This window comes from Glycine max, chromosome 13 (genome assembly GCF_000004515.6).
Source record: "Glycine max cultivar Williams 82 chromosome 13, Glycine_max_v4.0, whole genome shotgun sequence".
Taxonomy (NCBI): Eukaryota; Viridiplantae; Streptophyta; class Magnoliopsida; order Fabales; family Fabaceae; genus Glycine; species Glycine max.
In genome coordinates, this window is record NC_038249.2 from 21,122,920 (window position 1) to 21,139,862 (window position 16,943).

The 16,943-nt window shown below is 32.4% G+C and overlaps 1 protein-coding gene across 9 annotated transcripts; it reads left to right on the forward strand.

Annotated features, from left to right (window-relative positions):
• Window positions 1-3,361: 3,361 nt before the first annotated feature.
• LOC100775655 (uncharacterized) lies at window positions 3,362-15,081 on the forward strand. Of its 9 annotated transcripts, XM_041008000.1 has the most exons (18): window positions 3,363-3,528; window positions 3,604-3,631; window positions 4,004-4,124; window positions 4,211-4,275; window positions 5,766-6,303; window positions 6,392-6,668; window positions 7,216-7,514; window positions 8,167-8,349; window positions 8,608-9,357; window positions 9,455-9,546; window positions 9,638-9,697; window positions 9,786-9,874; window positions 11,446-12,033; window positions 12,184-12,258; window positions 12,500-12,570; window positions 12,667-12,724; window positions 13,571-13,784; window positions 13,994-15,081. In XM_041008000.1, the coding sequence occupies exons 5-18, from the start codon at window positions 5,891-5,893 to the stop codon at window positions 14,710-14,712; spliced, it is 3,888 nt and encodes a 1,295-aa protein (XP_040863934.1). In that variant the 5' UTR covers window positions 3,363-3,528; window positions 3,604-3,631; window positions 4,004-4,124; window positions 4,211-4,275; window positions 5,766-5,890; the 3' UTR covers window positions 14,713-15,081. The 9 variants fall into 9 exon arrangements, with proteins under 9 accessions (XP_040863931.1, XP_040863933.1, XP_040863932.1 ...); XM_041007997.1 differs by having other exon boundaries at window positions 3,362-3,631; window positions 5,820-6,303; XM_041008001.1 differs by lacking the exon at window positions 4,004-4,124.
• Window positions 15,082-16,943: the final 1,862 nt, after the last annotated feature.

Genomic DNA, 16,943 nt, shown 5'->3' on the forward strand with positions numbered 1-16,943 from the left:
ATGGAAGCTTTAAATGATGTAATTTTGTTCATTATTAACTAGTTTAAACTTTAAACTTTAATTTGGTGATATGGGAGTTTTTTTTTATCCGCATACAGGAGATTCTATTTTTTTTTTTACAGTGCGCCCATAGAGGAGATTCTTTGTTTGTAAAGAATAAAATATACTAATAAAATAAAATTATATCTACGTTTGTACTGCTACTAGAAGCTATTATTTTGTAATTTAAAACCAGTTAAATAATAAATTATCAATATACTAATATTTCGGACCGTAGTATATTTGAAAATTTGAATACTTTAATCTTATCTACATCAAACTACTAATTTAGTTTTTCAAAATTTTCTTATCCACTATTAGAAAAAAGAGTTTTTATGACGCTGATTTAATATCGGTTGATAAAAAATCATCTTAGAAAAAACGCGATGACATTTTTGTAAATAAAATTAATCATTCTATCGTGGTTTTTCAAAAATCATTTTAAAAGATTGTCATTTTAAGATGATATCTTTTTAAAAAACTTTCCACTATTTTTAATATTTGAATATGTGTCCCTCTAGCTATTGTCTCGTGCTCACTCTTCCTCTCCCTTTCACTTTCCCTCTTACTCTCCAAAGACCAAATCCTCAAAACCCTAAACAAACTCCTAAACTCTCTTTCTCCCTTCCACCGTCTTCGTCGTTTCTACAATGGTGACAAAATTGTTTAATTAAACAGACGATGTAGGGTGGGAAAGCTTCCTTGGTATCCCCAATGAAAGGCTCGACATTTAAGAGATGATAAATTTGTCGTGGTCTTGCAAACGAGGATAAAGGAGATCTCGCTCACGATAGCAACGAATAGGGTTATGCTGTGATTGTCCACGATGAGGAGCCCAATTGAGAACAAGGGAATAACCATTACGGTAAAAAAAACAAAATTTACTTATCATTATTTTAGTCCTTTAAGCATTTGGGATGTTAATTTTTAAAAACATTAAAATACAAAAAAAAATTAGTCTATGTTATTTATAATTACTCGAAAGAAGATTGATTATTTTTGTCATTTGAATGACTTATGTGATATCGTAAATTTTTTAATAAGTAATATGATGTGAAATTCCAAAATATTAAAGAAATAATTTAATATTAATTTCCATGTAAGTTTTGATAGTAGTATTTAATAAATATTTTTAAAATCAAATTGGTAATTAAGTTAGTCAATGCACTTATTCATGATTTAATGATTCGGTCGAATCAATATTAATAAAATAATTATAGTAATACATAGAATATTATTACATAAATATAACATCATAGCTTTATAAAACTAAAAGCTAAAATAAAATACCATTTCATTGGTCCTTGACATCCAAAACAAACATTAAAGTTTAAATCATAAAGATGATTAGAAAAAGAAATACCAGTAAAGATAACCGGTGATATTAATTGTTTTTTGTTCTCTTGATTTTACTAAAAAAATTAGACAAACCACAACGCTGTTTTTATGATAATAAATATTGAATAAGTGAGACTTGTTTAATATTCATAAAAGTATTAAAGTTGATTTTTTTTACAAGAAAGGGCAGTATTATTCAGAAACAAACTGGGAGCTAAGTAAGAATTCAGAGGCCCAAGCTGAAAAAAATACAATAGAGCCTTTTCTATCCAAATGAAGTCATCATTAACTATAAGGCAAATCTAACTAACAACTGAGCTAATTAGTTAGCTTTCCTTTTAATATGGGAGCAAACAAAATCACGAAGAGACGACATAATAATTTTACAGTCCAAAACCACTATTCCAAAATAATAGGCGTGAGCTCTAAAAGAATTCATCTTGTTAAACTTTGACATGATAAAAATATATTCAAATTCATTATTCATTTATTTAAAAAATCATAAATATCTTTTATATTTTCACTAAATATGTGTTCACGCACATATAAATAAAACATAACCTAAAAATTTAAAAAATCATGATGTTTATTTTTATTTTTTAATATTGAAATAATTTTTAGGATCTCTTTCGAATTCATCCTGTTAAACTTTGATATGATAAACATATGTTCAAATTCTCTATCCATTTATTTAAAAAATCATAAACATTTTTTATACTTTCACCAAATATATGTTCACGCACATATAAGTAAAACATAACCTGAATTTTTAAATAATCATGATGTTTATTTTTTATTTTTTAACATTGAAATAATTTTTAGGATCTCTTCTAAATTCATCCTTTTAAACTTTGACATGATTAAAACATGTTTAAATTCTCTATCTATTTATTTAAAAAATCATAAACATCTTTTATACTTTCACCAAATATGTGTTCACCCACATATAAGTAAAACATAACCTGAATTTTTAAATAATCATGATATTTATTTTTTATTTTTTAACATTGAAATAATTTTTAAGATCTCTTCCGAATCCATCCTGTTAAATTTTGACATGATAAAAATATGTTTAAATTCTCTATCTATTTATTTAAAAAATCATAAACATCTTTTATACTTTCACCAAATATGTGTTCACACACATATAAGTAAAACATAACTTAAATTTTTAAATAATCATGATGTTTATTTTTTATTTTTTAACATTGAAATAATTTTTAGGATCTCTTTTCATTATGTTATATTAAGTTATTACTATTTGTTTCATGAGCTACTTTTTTATATAAGGATGGGTAAAAAATGATTTAGTTAAAACAAATTTAAGTGAGTTGACTCGTACATTCAATGATAAAGAATATTACAATATTACTTTATTTTATAGTATATATATATATATAAAATTTGACATATAAATTTAAATATATTATTAATCATTTTTTTTAAAATAGAATCTGTGAGACTAAGATTAAAGAAAATAAAATTTATAAATATTATATTTTAATAGAAAATTAAATTAATTATTTAAGAAATATTATAACATTTGTATATGTATATATATATATATATATATATATATATATATTTGTAATCTTGTATTTTATATTTTATTATAAAATATTAAATTTTAATTGTATCGTTGATCTTTTATTTAATTTTGATATTCTTATAATTTAGAAAGTAAAAATAATGTATAAAATTAAAATAAAAGATTATTTAATACACACAGTAAATAATATAAGATTATTTTATCTTACTCTTATAGTGTTTTATTCTGGTCAGGAAACAATACCTGAATCTTAACTAATTGTAATATAGTTGATTACAATAATTTACATGATGCCATAATAATCATAGCACATGTGTGTAACACATTGCCAGTTATACGGTGTTGGAACAGCGGTATTCCGAAAACGCCCCTGATTGAATGGGGATCCTAAATTCGGAAAAAGGGAAAAGATGGGCAAAAGGGTAATTTGAAGTCGGTCCAATTGCTGGCGATCATGATCAAAACACCGGACTCCATGGCTTCGCCTTGTACGAATTTGGAGCTCCAACTCAGAGTCGGGCAACTCAACTCTTCCTAATTCCAACTTTCCCTTCGATTCTCTCCATCGCCAATTGCACTCTCTCATCGTTGCGATATTCAAGGTCTTCAAATTTGAATTTCGCTCTATTTTTTTCCATCTCTCCTGATTCAACTTCTAGGGTTTTGTTTTTCTGCAGTTTGTAATGCTCTTGCTGCTTCACGAAGGTATTTCGTTATTTCTCGTCTACCTTTTTTCGTTGATTTGATCCCTAGGGTTTCTCCTTCTTGCTTATCTGTGTTCCTGAAAAAAAATTCAAATTAAAATTGTGCTTTCAACCAAATTTAGACGGAGGCAATTAGGGAGAACTGGAGAAGGGGTATCTGCTTGAATGAACTTGCTTCAGCATAGGCAGCACGAGTTATCTTGTTGATTGATGCATATTTATTTTCCTTTGTTTTGTATTAGAAATAGTTTACCACTTAGGATATTAATTGGCTAAAATTGCATTTATATTGCATTATGTTTTTATGTTATGTTAAAAAGTAAAGACTGCATGGTAAATTTTAATGTGCTGTCACTGCTTAATATATTGGTAGATAGTAGTGCATTGAACTGGCGAAGTAAACTTTAGAACCAAAGAAGATGGGCGTGAGTATAGGAAGGACAAATTGTAAACTGAAGTGCGTGTCTGATGTTGCTGCTTGGCACATTCTGAGGGTGGGACTTAAACTGTTTTTTCGCGTTGTCAAAAATTTTGTTGATTGTATGTAAAGATTGACATTCTGTTTGTTTTTTGTGAATAGGATAAATGGAGTCAATTAATGGCTTTGATTGGTGTTTTGAAGTCTAGTCAGCATAAATAGTTATAGTAAGTGGTTTGTGTGTAGCATATTGTTGACAAATCTTCATAGCATTTATTGTAACAATATAGATTTTACAATTATTAAACATTTATTTACATAAAATTATATTTCTTTATATGGTCATAATGTTTGGTAAAGTACGAGCTAGAGCGTCTGACTTGCATATGATGAGCTTGCTTGTCTGTTCTATATGGTCAGAATCAATGTTGACTGTCGGAGTTGGAAAAATTCTTACACATGGTTATATGAATCATTTTTTCCCTAAAATTGATTGGGAGTGTCTGTTAATAATTTAACTTTAAGATTCCTTTGTTCAATAATTTGCAACTTCAAAAGCTACCTACATTTATAACATAAGCATGCCTAGTGGCAGATAATTGCTATTAAGATTAGGATCTTGTTAACCAGTGCCCTAAGGGCTTTGGTTAAGGAATTAAAAGGGGAAGATATTATTGGAAATCATATGGGAGTGCATTTAAAAATCATAGGGAGTGCATTTTAGGCATCCCAATAAAAAACTTTCCTCTTTTAATTCCTTAACTAGTCCCCTTAGGGTACCAGTTAGCATTTGCCTTAAGATTAAGATTAAAGGTATGCATATTACATCATACAAACATTTTACATGATTTTTTAATCTTTAGCCTCACTTCAACTGTAACTTTGGTAGTTCAAGTGCTTGTTCATTGTGTATATATTACTAAAATGAGATTTTATATAAGAGATTTATGACATGTTTGTTTATTCTTAAAATAAAGTGATTCTATACTATAGTTTTTTAGTGTTTTTTCCGGGAGTTATTATTTTCGTAGCCTAAATAAAGCACTAAAATGTCTTTTTTTTTCAAAATATATAATTATATATATATATATATATATATATATTTAAAAAATTCACCAACAAACAGGCATTCTAATTTTTCTTTTTTTGGTTGAAATGGTATACTATATGGAGAAATGGTAAATTAGTTATATACAAATGAGGATCTAATCCTACACAGAGCAGAATTTGTGAAATATATGATGCAATTTAATCTAATTTTTATGAGATTTGTCTATTAGATTGGAGTTAAGGATGTAATATTTTTTTTTCCGGGAGTAACCATTTTAAGTAGCTTTTAATTAGAATGCTGCTGCCACTGGTAGTTTTATTTATATTTATAATTTTTGACATTTATGTAGATTTGTTTTCATCATATGTGGAAATTATTAGAATATATGTCATATATTTTACTTTTTTTTTACTATAGAGTACTGAGATTTGGAATAACAAAATAATACAACTTTAACCATTCAGATAAGCTTTTTATGATGTGTTACTAGTTTTTTACCTTTTAATAAATTTAAAAGTTTTTTTTTTGGTCATACGAGTTTGTGATAGCCTGAGTATGAGTCCTTATTTGCAATCCCAAGTCATACCTCTGATGAATTGTTGGGGTGCACATAACATCTCTCAGTCAAAATAATTTAATTTTTCTGTGATTATTTTGACCTTTCAGGTGCTTTGTTCAATTGTTCTCTTGTAATTTAGATTTGCCCTTTATGTGCCATAGTGCTGCATCCTTGTCATGCACCAGTCTCTGCTCTGTATTTTTGACTCAAAGGATGTGTGGGAACTAGGGCAATGGCAACATCTAGCAAGTTTGATCCATCTTCTAGTAGCCCGGACAAACCATTGTACCCTGGGCAACGTGGATCCCACATAGCTGCTTCATTAGATAGATCAGGTAGCTTTCGCGAAAGCATGGAAAATCCAATTCTGTCTTCTCTTCCGAACATGTTAAGAAGCAGTTCTCTAGCAACAAATGGAGATGTGGAAAGCTTCTTCAATTATGTGCGTTTTGATCCAAAGTTGTTAACACTAGAGCATAAGTCTAATCGTCAAATGGATTTTAAGCGACATGTTAATGCTGCTCTTGGAATTTCACCTGATGAATCTCCATCTAGTTCTTCAAAAGGCAAGCTACTGCCATCGCCTGTACCAGAAGACATGAAACGGGTAAAGGATGCTTTGGGTGCAAACATTGTGAAGGCAAGGTAGTTCTTTGTAGGTTTTGTTACTTGCATTGAAGTTAGGTGTGTGTAATTAAGTTTATAACATTGCATAATATGCACTATTCAACAGGGAACGTGTGAAAATGTTTAGTGAGGCTTTATCTGTATTCCATGAAGTTTTCCCAGCTATAACTTCAAAGAAAAGATCTCGAGCTGAAGGTTTTTCTAATGACCGTTCTAATGTCATGTTAAGTGATCGTCCAGTCTTGGGGCCAAGCATAGGCAAGGTTGGAGTTCAAGGTCATCCTGTCACAGGTGGTTTTGAACTTGAGCAGCAAAAGTCTGATGAACGTACCAAAAATGTTGTTCCAAACAAGCGCACTCGAACTTCTATGGTTGATGTAAGGGTATGTGTCTTTGATTTTCCCCCATGCTTGTTTGCAAGTGTAAACATGCTCAATTTCACTCTTTTTAATTCTTCCTACAATTGCTTATTCATTTTCTTACTGTTTCAAAATTTAAAATAAATACTGTACAGTCATAAATAATAGTATATATGGCCTAGTAGTATATTTTGATTTTGTAGTATCTCTGATTTACATGGAAACCGCCTTTTTTAAAAATTGTCTTTGCAAAAATTGCCTGCTAGAACATTTCTCCAGTGGTATTCTTGAAAAAAAATATATGTAGATTTATTGTTTACATTATGTATTCTGTCTGAAGCTTGTAAAGAGCTTTATGTTCGTTTATGCCTTTCCCATTTTTTTTCTCTGGAAGGGGTGAAATATAGGATATTCTACTTTTTCAGTTTTTAGGTTCTAATAAGGCATAATTAAGTGGTAGACTCAGCTTTAAAATTTTGTTCTTTCCTTTATATGGAGAATTATCTTTCAGATTAATGTGACTTGTAATAAAACCTTTTGAGCAAAACTGACTTGTTTTTATAAATTTCAGATGGATGTGCGGACTAATTCTCTCGTCAGGCCATCAGGGACAGTTGACAGAGATAAGGAAAAGCTACGGATTGCCAACAATGGTGTCGTTCAGAGTGAAGAACGAACCTTACCTATTGGAGGTGATGGTTGGGAAAAGTCAAAAATGAAGAAGAAGCGTTCCTGTATCAAACTAGATGTTTCTCCAAGTACAACATTGACTAAACCTGTTAACACCTTCCAAGAAACTAAACAGGGAATGCAACAAAGACTTGCTACCGATTCGCGATCAAAATTGACTAATGATTCTCATTCTTTCAGGTATGAATGTGTTATGCAATTAATTTTTTTTTGTTCTCATATAATATTTCTTATTTTAGGCTAAAATAATATTTTATGGGAAGATTAGAAAGTAGGCACATTTTTTGTGGGAGGATTTAGGATAAGAAAATCCTCCCTTAAAATGAGGAAAAAAGAGTCAAAATGTCCAAAAAAAATGTTAGGCTTTTCAATCTTTATGCACATCAACAAAAGAAATTCCTTTGAAATAACCACGAGCATATCCCTAGAGAAAATCCATACATGAATGATGGGGCAAAGAGACATTCTTGAAAATGCAATCATTCCAATTCCTCTCTAATAATCTGCCTGATAACTGTATAAATTGCTTAGTTCCATAGAATTGTAGCCTCCTGTTTGCTGCCAAATGTTACAATTGGAGAATGAAAATAAATTATAGGCAGTAACTGTTTGGAGTTCTCTCCAGAGTGTTAATTGTGAAAGGATTTTCTTCAAAGAAAAACAATACAGTTGTGAGGGATTTTGCTGATATTAAGGGTCATGAATTTAAAATCTTTGATGGATGATATCATGTAACAATTTATTTATTTATTTATTTGCTCTATCCAATTCTGATTGATTTTCTTGCTTAAACCTAGCCGATAAATATAATAATTTCATGTATTTTTTTTAGGCCAGTAGTTTCTAATGGAACTGTTGGAGCTGGAAAATCAGATGGTATCTCTCAACAAACTGGGTTGGGCATACGAGCTTCTACCCCTAGAAACAACCAAGATAATAATTCCCTTGTCAATGATAGGAGGGGTCGTCCTGTTAGTTCAGACAAGGAAAGGGTGAACTTCAGAGCTGTAAACAAGTAAATACAAGCTGTGGAACCCCTTTTCTTTATATGATTGTGCGTTTGGGAAAAAGAATTGTCCTTCACTAAAATGTTTTTGCATGTTGCTTTCTCATTTTCTCCTTATTTTCGTCTTGTTTTGGTAGAATTGTTCAATTGTTTGCTTTCTGTTTGCTATGGAGCCTTGTGATTATAGTTCATATATCTCTTCATCTTTGTGATATTTTTTCTGCAATTGATGATTGATTCAGTATCTGTGTTATGTTCTATGACCAGGGCAACTGCACGTGATGAATTTAATTCAGCTAGCCCTACCTCAAGTGCCAAAATAAACACTGCTATTCGGGCTCCACGATCAGGTTCTGGAGTTGCCCCCAAGTTGTCACCAGTTGTCCATAGAGCAGGTGTTTCTAATGATTGGGAACTGTCTCACTCTACCACAAAGCCCCCTGCTGCTGGTGGTACTAACAATCGTAAACGTGTAGCATCAGCACGGTCATCTTCCCCACCTGTTGTCCCCTGGCAGAGACCACAAAAGAGCTCTCGCACTGCTAGAAGAACAAATTTCATGCCTATTGTTCCAAATAGTGATGAAGCTTCAGCTTTGGATACTGCATCTGATGTGGCTGGTAATGATCTTGGGTTAGGATTTGCCAGACGCTTGGCTGGCAGTTCTCCTCAGCAAATTAAACAAAAAGGTGATCCTTCATCTTCAGCTGCCTTGTCTGAAAGTGAAGAGTCAGGGGTAGCTGATGTTAAACCAAAAGAAAAGGGTAGGAAAGCGGAAGAGATAGATCAGAAATCTGGACAAAATGTTCAAAAGGTGTCTAATATGGTATTGCCAACAAGAAAGAATAAGCTTGTTTCTGGGGAAGAACATGGAGATGGTGTTCGGAGGCAAGGGAGGACAGGACGCAGTCTTGCTGCCACAAGGTCAATGATTCCAATGACATCTGAGAAGCTTGGGAATATAGGAACTGCAAAACAGCTTAGAAGTGCAAGACTAGGATCCGATAAGAATGAAAGGTTCACACTTCACATCCTTCTATCTAAGCACTTTGTTTAAGTTGCAATTTTTTTGGACAGATGGACTAAAGTCTATGATTTGATGAAACCCTTGCAGCAAGGCAGGTCGTCCACCATCCAGGAAACTTTCTGATCGCAAGGCCTATGCACGTCAAAAGCCTGCTATTAATGCAGCTGCAGATTTTTTTGGTAGTTCATTCTTCTAGAAAAGATTTAATGAACTCAACTCTTAACTGCAGTACAATTATATTGTTATTCACTTTTGGTTTATTTGGTTTAGTTGGGTCGGAAGATGGACATGAAGAGCTGCTAGCTGCTGTAAAGGGTGTTATCAACTCTGGTTTGAATCTTACTGAATACTATCTATATTTGCAGCCTAAAATGTTTCCCCCTGATGGAGTTGTTTGGTATTTTTCTTATTGCTGCAGCTCATGCATTCTCCAGCCCCTTCTGGAGGCAGATGGAGCCTTTCTTCAGTTTGATAACTGAGGAGGATATTACTTACTGGAAGCAAAAGGTAATCTTTGCCTTTTCAAGGATTACAAATGACTTTTTTTTTTGGTTAAATTAATAATTTTGACCCTAGTGACACCTTTTTTTGTTTTAACTCCGACATGAAAAACTCTACACTGTGGTTCTTACATGAAAATAAATGTATGTGAATCAGTCCTTATTGTTTGTTGATGTTACACCAGTGTTAGATTTGGTCCCTATACTTGTTAGTTGACATGGTTTTCCATTGTAGTTCTTACATGAAAAAATTATACACTTCATTTTGGTCTTTATATTTTTGGTCCTTACACTAGACAAACATTTAGTGAAATTTTTTAATATAGTGATCAGAATGTGAAGTTTATTCATGTAGGGACAAAAACGAGAAATGATGCAAAGTGTGAGACCCAATTTTTTTAATTTAACCTTTTTCTTTTGCATTAGATTTGTAGTAATGCTTTTTTAGCTCAAAATTTCAAAAAAAGAGAGTACATTCTTGAAATGTTACTTTCACTTTTTTTTTATGGTGTCCATATTCCATAATATCTTAATTTCATGGGCAGTACCTGATTAACTCAATCATGTATTAGTAATTATTAATGAGGATACCATACCTGGGTGCTATTGTTGACTACTGGCAGGTTTATTTTGTTTACTTATGATATTTTTTATTAGTTCTATTGCATGCAATGATGTTAATGGTATACGTCACTATTATTACTGAGAAGTGGTTAAATGTCAAGTAGATCAAGCATGCAATATTGCCTTTTGGTTTAGATATTTATTTGGTGTTATAGATATGATCTAGAAGATAAAATACAGCACAGCCATTGACTGTTGTAGCTTAATATGACATTGACACTGATCAATTTCTGTATGTATCCAATGTCATTTGAAAACTGTATTTGCTAGCTTCCATTACCTCTTGTTTAGGTTAAACTAAACCCAGAATCTAAATTGAAAATGCTCACTGTAATTGGCTTGTATCTGGGAATATGGGTGGGGTGGGGTGTGGAATAAACTTCTCCATAAGCACTTCTTGGGAAAAAATGAGAAGGTAAAATGCATTGAGCTTCTCCATAAGCTAAAAAATCAGCTTATACACCTTATCTTTTGGAGAAGATAAACGAAAAGAGCTTTTATAAAAATTAAGTGCATAAGTTGATTTTAGCTTATGTGCAAAATTCAATTCATTATATCTTCTTATTTTGGTAGTAAGTTTATCAAAATGAGGTCAATGAATACAACTTTTTTGGCTTTAGTAATTTCGAGCAACAGATAGCATTGATGTGACCTTGATTTGACTATTTCAGTGTTAGAACTTTTTTGAAAACTACAAATGTTTATTATGTTCTGATGCAGCATAGAACTATGGCTATCAACTTTTTTTGGTTTAGTTATGTTTGTTTCATATATCTGTTCAGTTTTATTTTGATATATTTTAAAAAAACTCCCTTTATTGTTTTATAAATTGTATTTAATTTTATTGATGATTAAAGCAAAATTAAATTCATTTGAAAATTTGGAATTTCTGAGATAAACCTAGAATAGGAATAGATTATTAAAACTTTTTTTAATACTTCACTTGCCCTTCAGGTAAATCTTGAATCAAGCACTCTGACACCAACTCCCGTTCCTTCAAATATAGATGGCTGTGAAACCATTGTTAATGGATATGGGTTGATGGGCTGTGAAAGAGATGCTGGATTTGATGCTCAATGGAATGCTGGAATTGTTGCAGAACAGTCACAACTATCTAAGGGAGATCATAATGTGATTCCTCTCTGTCAAAGGCTTATAGCTGCTTTAATCTCAGAGGAGGAGTGTAGTGGTGGAAGTGAACACTTCAAGTTTGATGCATATGATAATGAATTTGAGCCTGATCGGGAACCAGAATTGAATGGTTTGGATCACCACTCAGGAACAGATTTTCAGTTTGCTTGTCATTCTGCTTATAATGGTTTCAGGATTTTGGACAAGCCAGAACAGGATGAAACTGAAAGGGATATAGTTGGTATTCCTCCAACTGGGTTGAATTCAAGCTTTGATAAATCCGTAAATGGTTTTCTTCATGATAAAGCAATGTCTAGCTTCACCTGTTCAGAGTTACAATATGATAGCTTGGATATAAATGATAAGCTTCTCTTGGAGCTTAAAAGTATTGGAATTTCCCCAGCACCAGTGGTAAGTGTACTTCCCTAATCCAAAGGATTTAAACTATATTGTTCATTCTTTGTGTTCATGCAACTAATAGATATACTTCAAGATGTTTTGACCTTTGTTGTTGAATCTTTAATGTTACTTTGATACTGATTTTAATTTTATTTTTTCAAGCCTGATATGTTGCAAACAGATGATGAAGGAATATCAGAGGATATTATTAGGTTGGAGGAGCTTTACCTAGGACAGGTACTGATTGATGCTGTAGCTAGTTATACTTTATTAGTTGTCAAAATCTTTTTCCCATAACTATTATTTGTTATGTGATATTTCCCATATTAGATTTTATATATTGCTTTCCAATATATAAATATATAGATCAGTCATAGAGATGGAAACCTTCAATTTGTAGATTTCATTAAACATTTAATGCTTTTCGTTCTTTATCGTATGTAATTCACTTTGATTTCTATTTTCTTGTATTTCACAGATTTCCAAGAAGAAAAACTTGCTATATGGATTGTTCGAATCTGCCTCAGTGGATAAAGAACTTCAAGAAAAGTAATTACACTGGCATTTATAGCCTAATTATTTGCTTATTTTAATTTTTTTTTGCTTTCATTCTTCTTAATGGAAATATAAACTTCTGTGTAACAGGGATTTTGAGCAACGTGCTCTAGATAAACTTGTTGTGATGGCTTATGAGAAATACATGGTAATCTTCCTAACATTCAATACTATTTGTGTATATAATAATATGCTTTCAATTTTAGAATAAAATTTTCGTATGCTATTTTAGTTATGCACCTATTGAAAAGGCTGGAGATCTTATATTACAGTAATGGGTAAGGGATTGTGAGAGCCTGGTCTAGAAACTATGATTGTCTAGGTACGAGTAGCGTTTTCCCCCTAGTTTTGTCATCATCAGCCCTTGGGGCTGATTTTAATCAACTAAATGGGGAAGGTTTTTATTTGGAAGCGAAACATTTGCTATTCTTTTGTATTTCTGATGTAATAAATCCTTTGTTTATATTTTCCAATTTTAATTGCTTAACATCAGCTCTTAGGGCCTATGTTAATAAAACCTTTTTTTGGGGGGGAGGGGGGAGTAGAGACACATCAAAGTGAACAAGGACTGTAGGTAGTCTCAAGAAATCTGTGCTCTATTATTTAAACTCAGACGTGATATATTTGACCTATTCTTGGTTTTTATGAGTAAAACCAAAATTCATGCTTTGCCTTATTGCCTTGTTTAAAATAATCAAAATTGTTGTAGAAAAAAGAACCAAGCCTTCCGTTTACTAGTATAGTCAAATGTCAATAAAAAGTTGGTCCATGCACTAGGCTCCTAAGTCAGAGTTACAGGGTTTAAGGAGGATAAGATGTGTGTGTTATTACTTGTGAGAAAAGAGGCTCTGCAACTAAAACCCATAACTACCATGTCACTAGGTTGTTACCCTTACTGCTATGCAAGGCTCACCCTCAAAATGCCCTGAATTTTGCCTATTGTATAATTAGGTCACATGGCTGAGTAATTGACAAATGATTGATTGATTGACAGGCTTGTTGGGGTCCTAGTCCCTCTGGTGGGAAAAATACAAGCAACAAAATGGCCAAGCAAGCTGCATTGGGATTTGTCAAACGGACATTGGGGCGATGCCATCAATTTGAAGATACTGGCAAGAGCTGCTTCAGTGATCCTTTATTCAAGGATATGTTCCTTGCTGAATCCTCAAAACCTTATGCCTCTTCCCTTTCTGTGGAAGCAAGAACAGGTGTCTTCCTCATTACTTTCTTGGAATAAATGCTTTGATCTACTCTGTTTCTTCTACCTCAATTGTGTTCAGCATTGCCATTTTAGCTTACATTCTAATAACTTTGATTGTATATACCATCTTTGTCTAATATGCTATGTCAAGTCATCTTGTTTATCTCAACAGACACTGGATTTTGATATTTAAATTTATTTGTTTACTTGCTGCAGCTTCCATGGGTTCACAGCAGAGCCCATCACAGTTTAGTCAGAATATGGATAATCATGATCTCAATTCATCAGATGTGCTTCCTGGTTTAAATTACTCATCTGAGCAAACAAGTGGGAAGGAAGATCTCTGGTCAAACAGAGTGAAGAAGAGGGAATTGTCCCTTGACGATGTTGGCGGTACTCCAGGTATTTCTAGTGCTCCAGGCATCGGAAGTTCTGTAACAAGCAGTGCAAAAGGAAAGAGAAGTGAGAGAGACAGAGACGGAAAGGGGCACAGCAGGGAGGTACTATCCAGAAATGGAACTACTAAAGTTGGTAGGCCAGCATCATCCAGTGCTAAGGGAGATAGAAAATCTAAAACAAAGCCTAAGCAGAAAGCAACTCAGAATTCTGTTTCTGTGAATGGCCTCCTTGGGAAGCTAACAGAGCAACCAAAACCAGCATTGCCTTCTGTTCCAAAGTCTAATGAAATGCCTACAAATAGCAATGCAAAGGAAAAGGATGAGTTTGGCTTGGGTGGATTGGATGACCACGAGCCTATTGACTTGTCCAACCTGCAGCTACCTGGAATGGATGTACTTGGTGTTGGTGATGACCAAGGTCAGGATCTTGGTTCGTGGTTGAATATTGATGATGATGGATTACAAGATCATGATGACTTTATGGGCGGCCTTGAAATCCCAATGGATGATCTATCGGACTTGAATATGATGGTTTGAAGCTGCTTTTTTTGTATAGTCCTGTTCAGTATACCAATAACAAAGCAAACAAAGTACGTTGAAGAAATGACTAGTTACATAGGATGGTCTTATGGCTAATCCCGTCCACAATTAGGTTATATAGATTCTTTGGTAGACTATTCCCTCCAAGTTGTTTTTGAGTGACCTTTCCAGCTGTTTCGGATTTTGCTCGTGTTAAAGTTCATGACTTCCACTGTAAAGATCTTTTTGTTCAAGGTACAAGTTAGCATTCCTGGTAATTATATCTTAGCAAACACTTCCTGGTTGTAGCTCTTACAAATCAGAGAACAAGACCTCTTGTACATACATTTAATATTTCTAATAAAATCAGCTTTTCATTTGCCGAAATTACACCTAGCTGGTCACTCTGTTGGTCTCCCTTCTCTCCCCCTGCTCCTTGGGTTTTCTTTTCCTGGCACTTTGTGTTTTGCAGATACGTAACTCAATGTGATATAGTGCAAGTGGTTTGCTTCAGTGGCTTCATCCAGGTATTATCCACTTTATTGTATGAGGTTTCCCAGGAAAAACTGATACTGATGTGAATGTGATCAACTGATTGTTGTCTTGTCTGCCTTGCTCCAGATAATCCAGTTGCTGTGCTACTTTAGGTATATGAAGCAGATTCTGGGTATTTCATCGCTCAGTCTCTCTCTCTCTCTGTCCAATTAAGGTTGAAAATGAATCTGGATTACACATGTTGCCTGATATTGTAATAACCCATGCATAAAAGGTCTTGCAAAAGAGCTGAGAGTTGTTAATATTCATTCTAGTTGATTTTGACTTCTCAGATGCCGTCATTGGATGAATTACAACCTTTGATGATTGAAGGGAGACCTTTTTGAGTAATTTCAAGTATTCTTGACAGGATTAACCTTTGTAAGAAATTAATGTGTCAGGGAATTTTCTTCCCTGATGAAATTGAGCTGCAGTTCCCTTTATGCAGGGAGGTAAGTTTTGAATCCTTTCTGGCCTTCCTAACTTCAAACTTTCTATTTAAATTTTCATGTGTATATAGTGGAAGACTATTCGATGATATTGTAGTAAAATTACATTGGGACATCAAACACGCATAAAATTCATGCGGCTCACATGGATTATCTTCCTCCTTAAGCCAGAGACTTTCCTCTATGTAATTACATATTATAGGTTGCTGTGACCAGGGTTTTCCTTTATATTGGGACTTGATGTGAACAAGTCAACAATTTAGTTTAGTTTTTAATTTTTACATGGCTGTCTGCTTCAAAATTAAGAATAATGCAACAAAAAATAATTGATCGATAATGGGATTCAATATAGTTTTGTTGTGAGAGTTGAAGTTCGATTCTCGTTCAGAAACCTTTAAAAGAAAACCGTTTGGTCAATCCTCCGCGGATGCCTGCTGAGTATAGGTTATGTTGATATCTGTTTATTACTTATTTTTTAAGCCAATATATTGAACGACCGAAGACTAGGAGTAGTCTTTATGTATTTACTGAAGTGCCTTGTAATTATATTAATAAATCCTTTCATATAATTTCTGACTATTATAACAAAAGATTGATTATAGTTTAGATGCTTAAAAGTTAACATTTTTATTTAACATATAAAATATTTATATTTACTTATCCTTTAATAAATATTTTGTCATCCAAAAATATCAATTTATAATTGTATAATATTTTATAGTAATATTTTCTGTTATTGTACTATAAACTTATTATAATAGTTTAACATTATTTTACATAAGAAGGGACATTTGATTTAAATATTAAAATATAAACTAAAATGAAAAAACGTAGAGAAGTAAATTATATAAAAAAGTAGAAAAGTTTGACGAAAGCAAATAAATTAAGACATATTTTGTTATATGTTTATCTATCTATTTATCCATTTGAATATGATAATAATTTTAATACTATAACAATACTACTATAATAAAAAGAAATATGTTTAACGGACTTGAGAAAGTACAACAAAAATAGTTTTTAAAGTTACAATTCTTTAAATGAGTTTTATGGTAAAAAAAATAACGTGTATGAAAATTGTTTTTACTCCATTTGGTGTCATGAATGTTTTTACCCTCAATTATTATAAACTACTACACCATCTTATTTTAAGATCCAAAAACAGTTACATTTTTTAAAATAAGTTACATCTAGTTACATATCCAGGTAACTTTCAAGTCCAGGTAAGGAATGCCTTTTTGCACTAGTGATAATAAAAATAAGAAG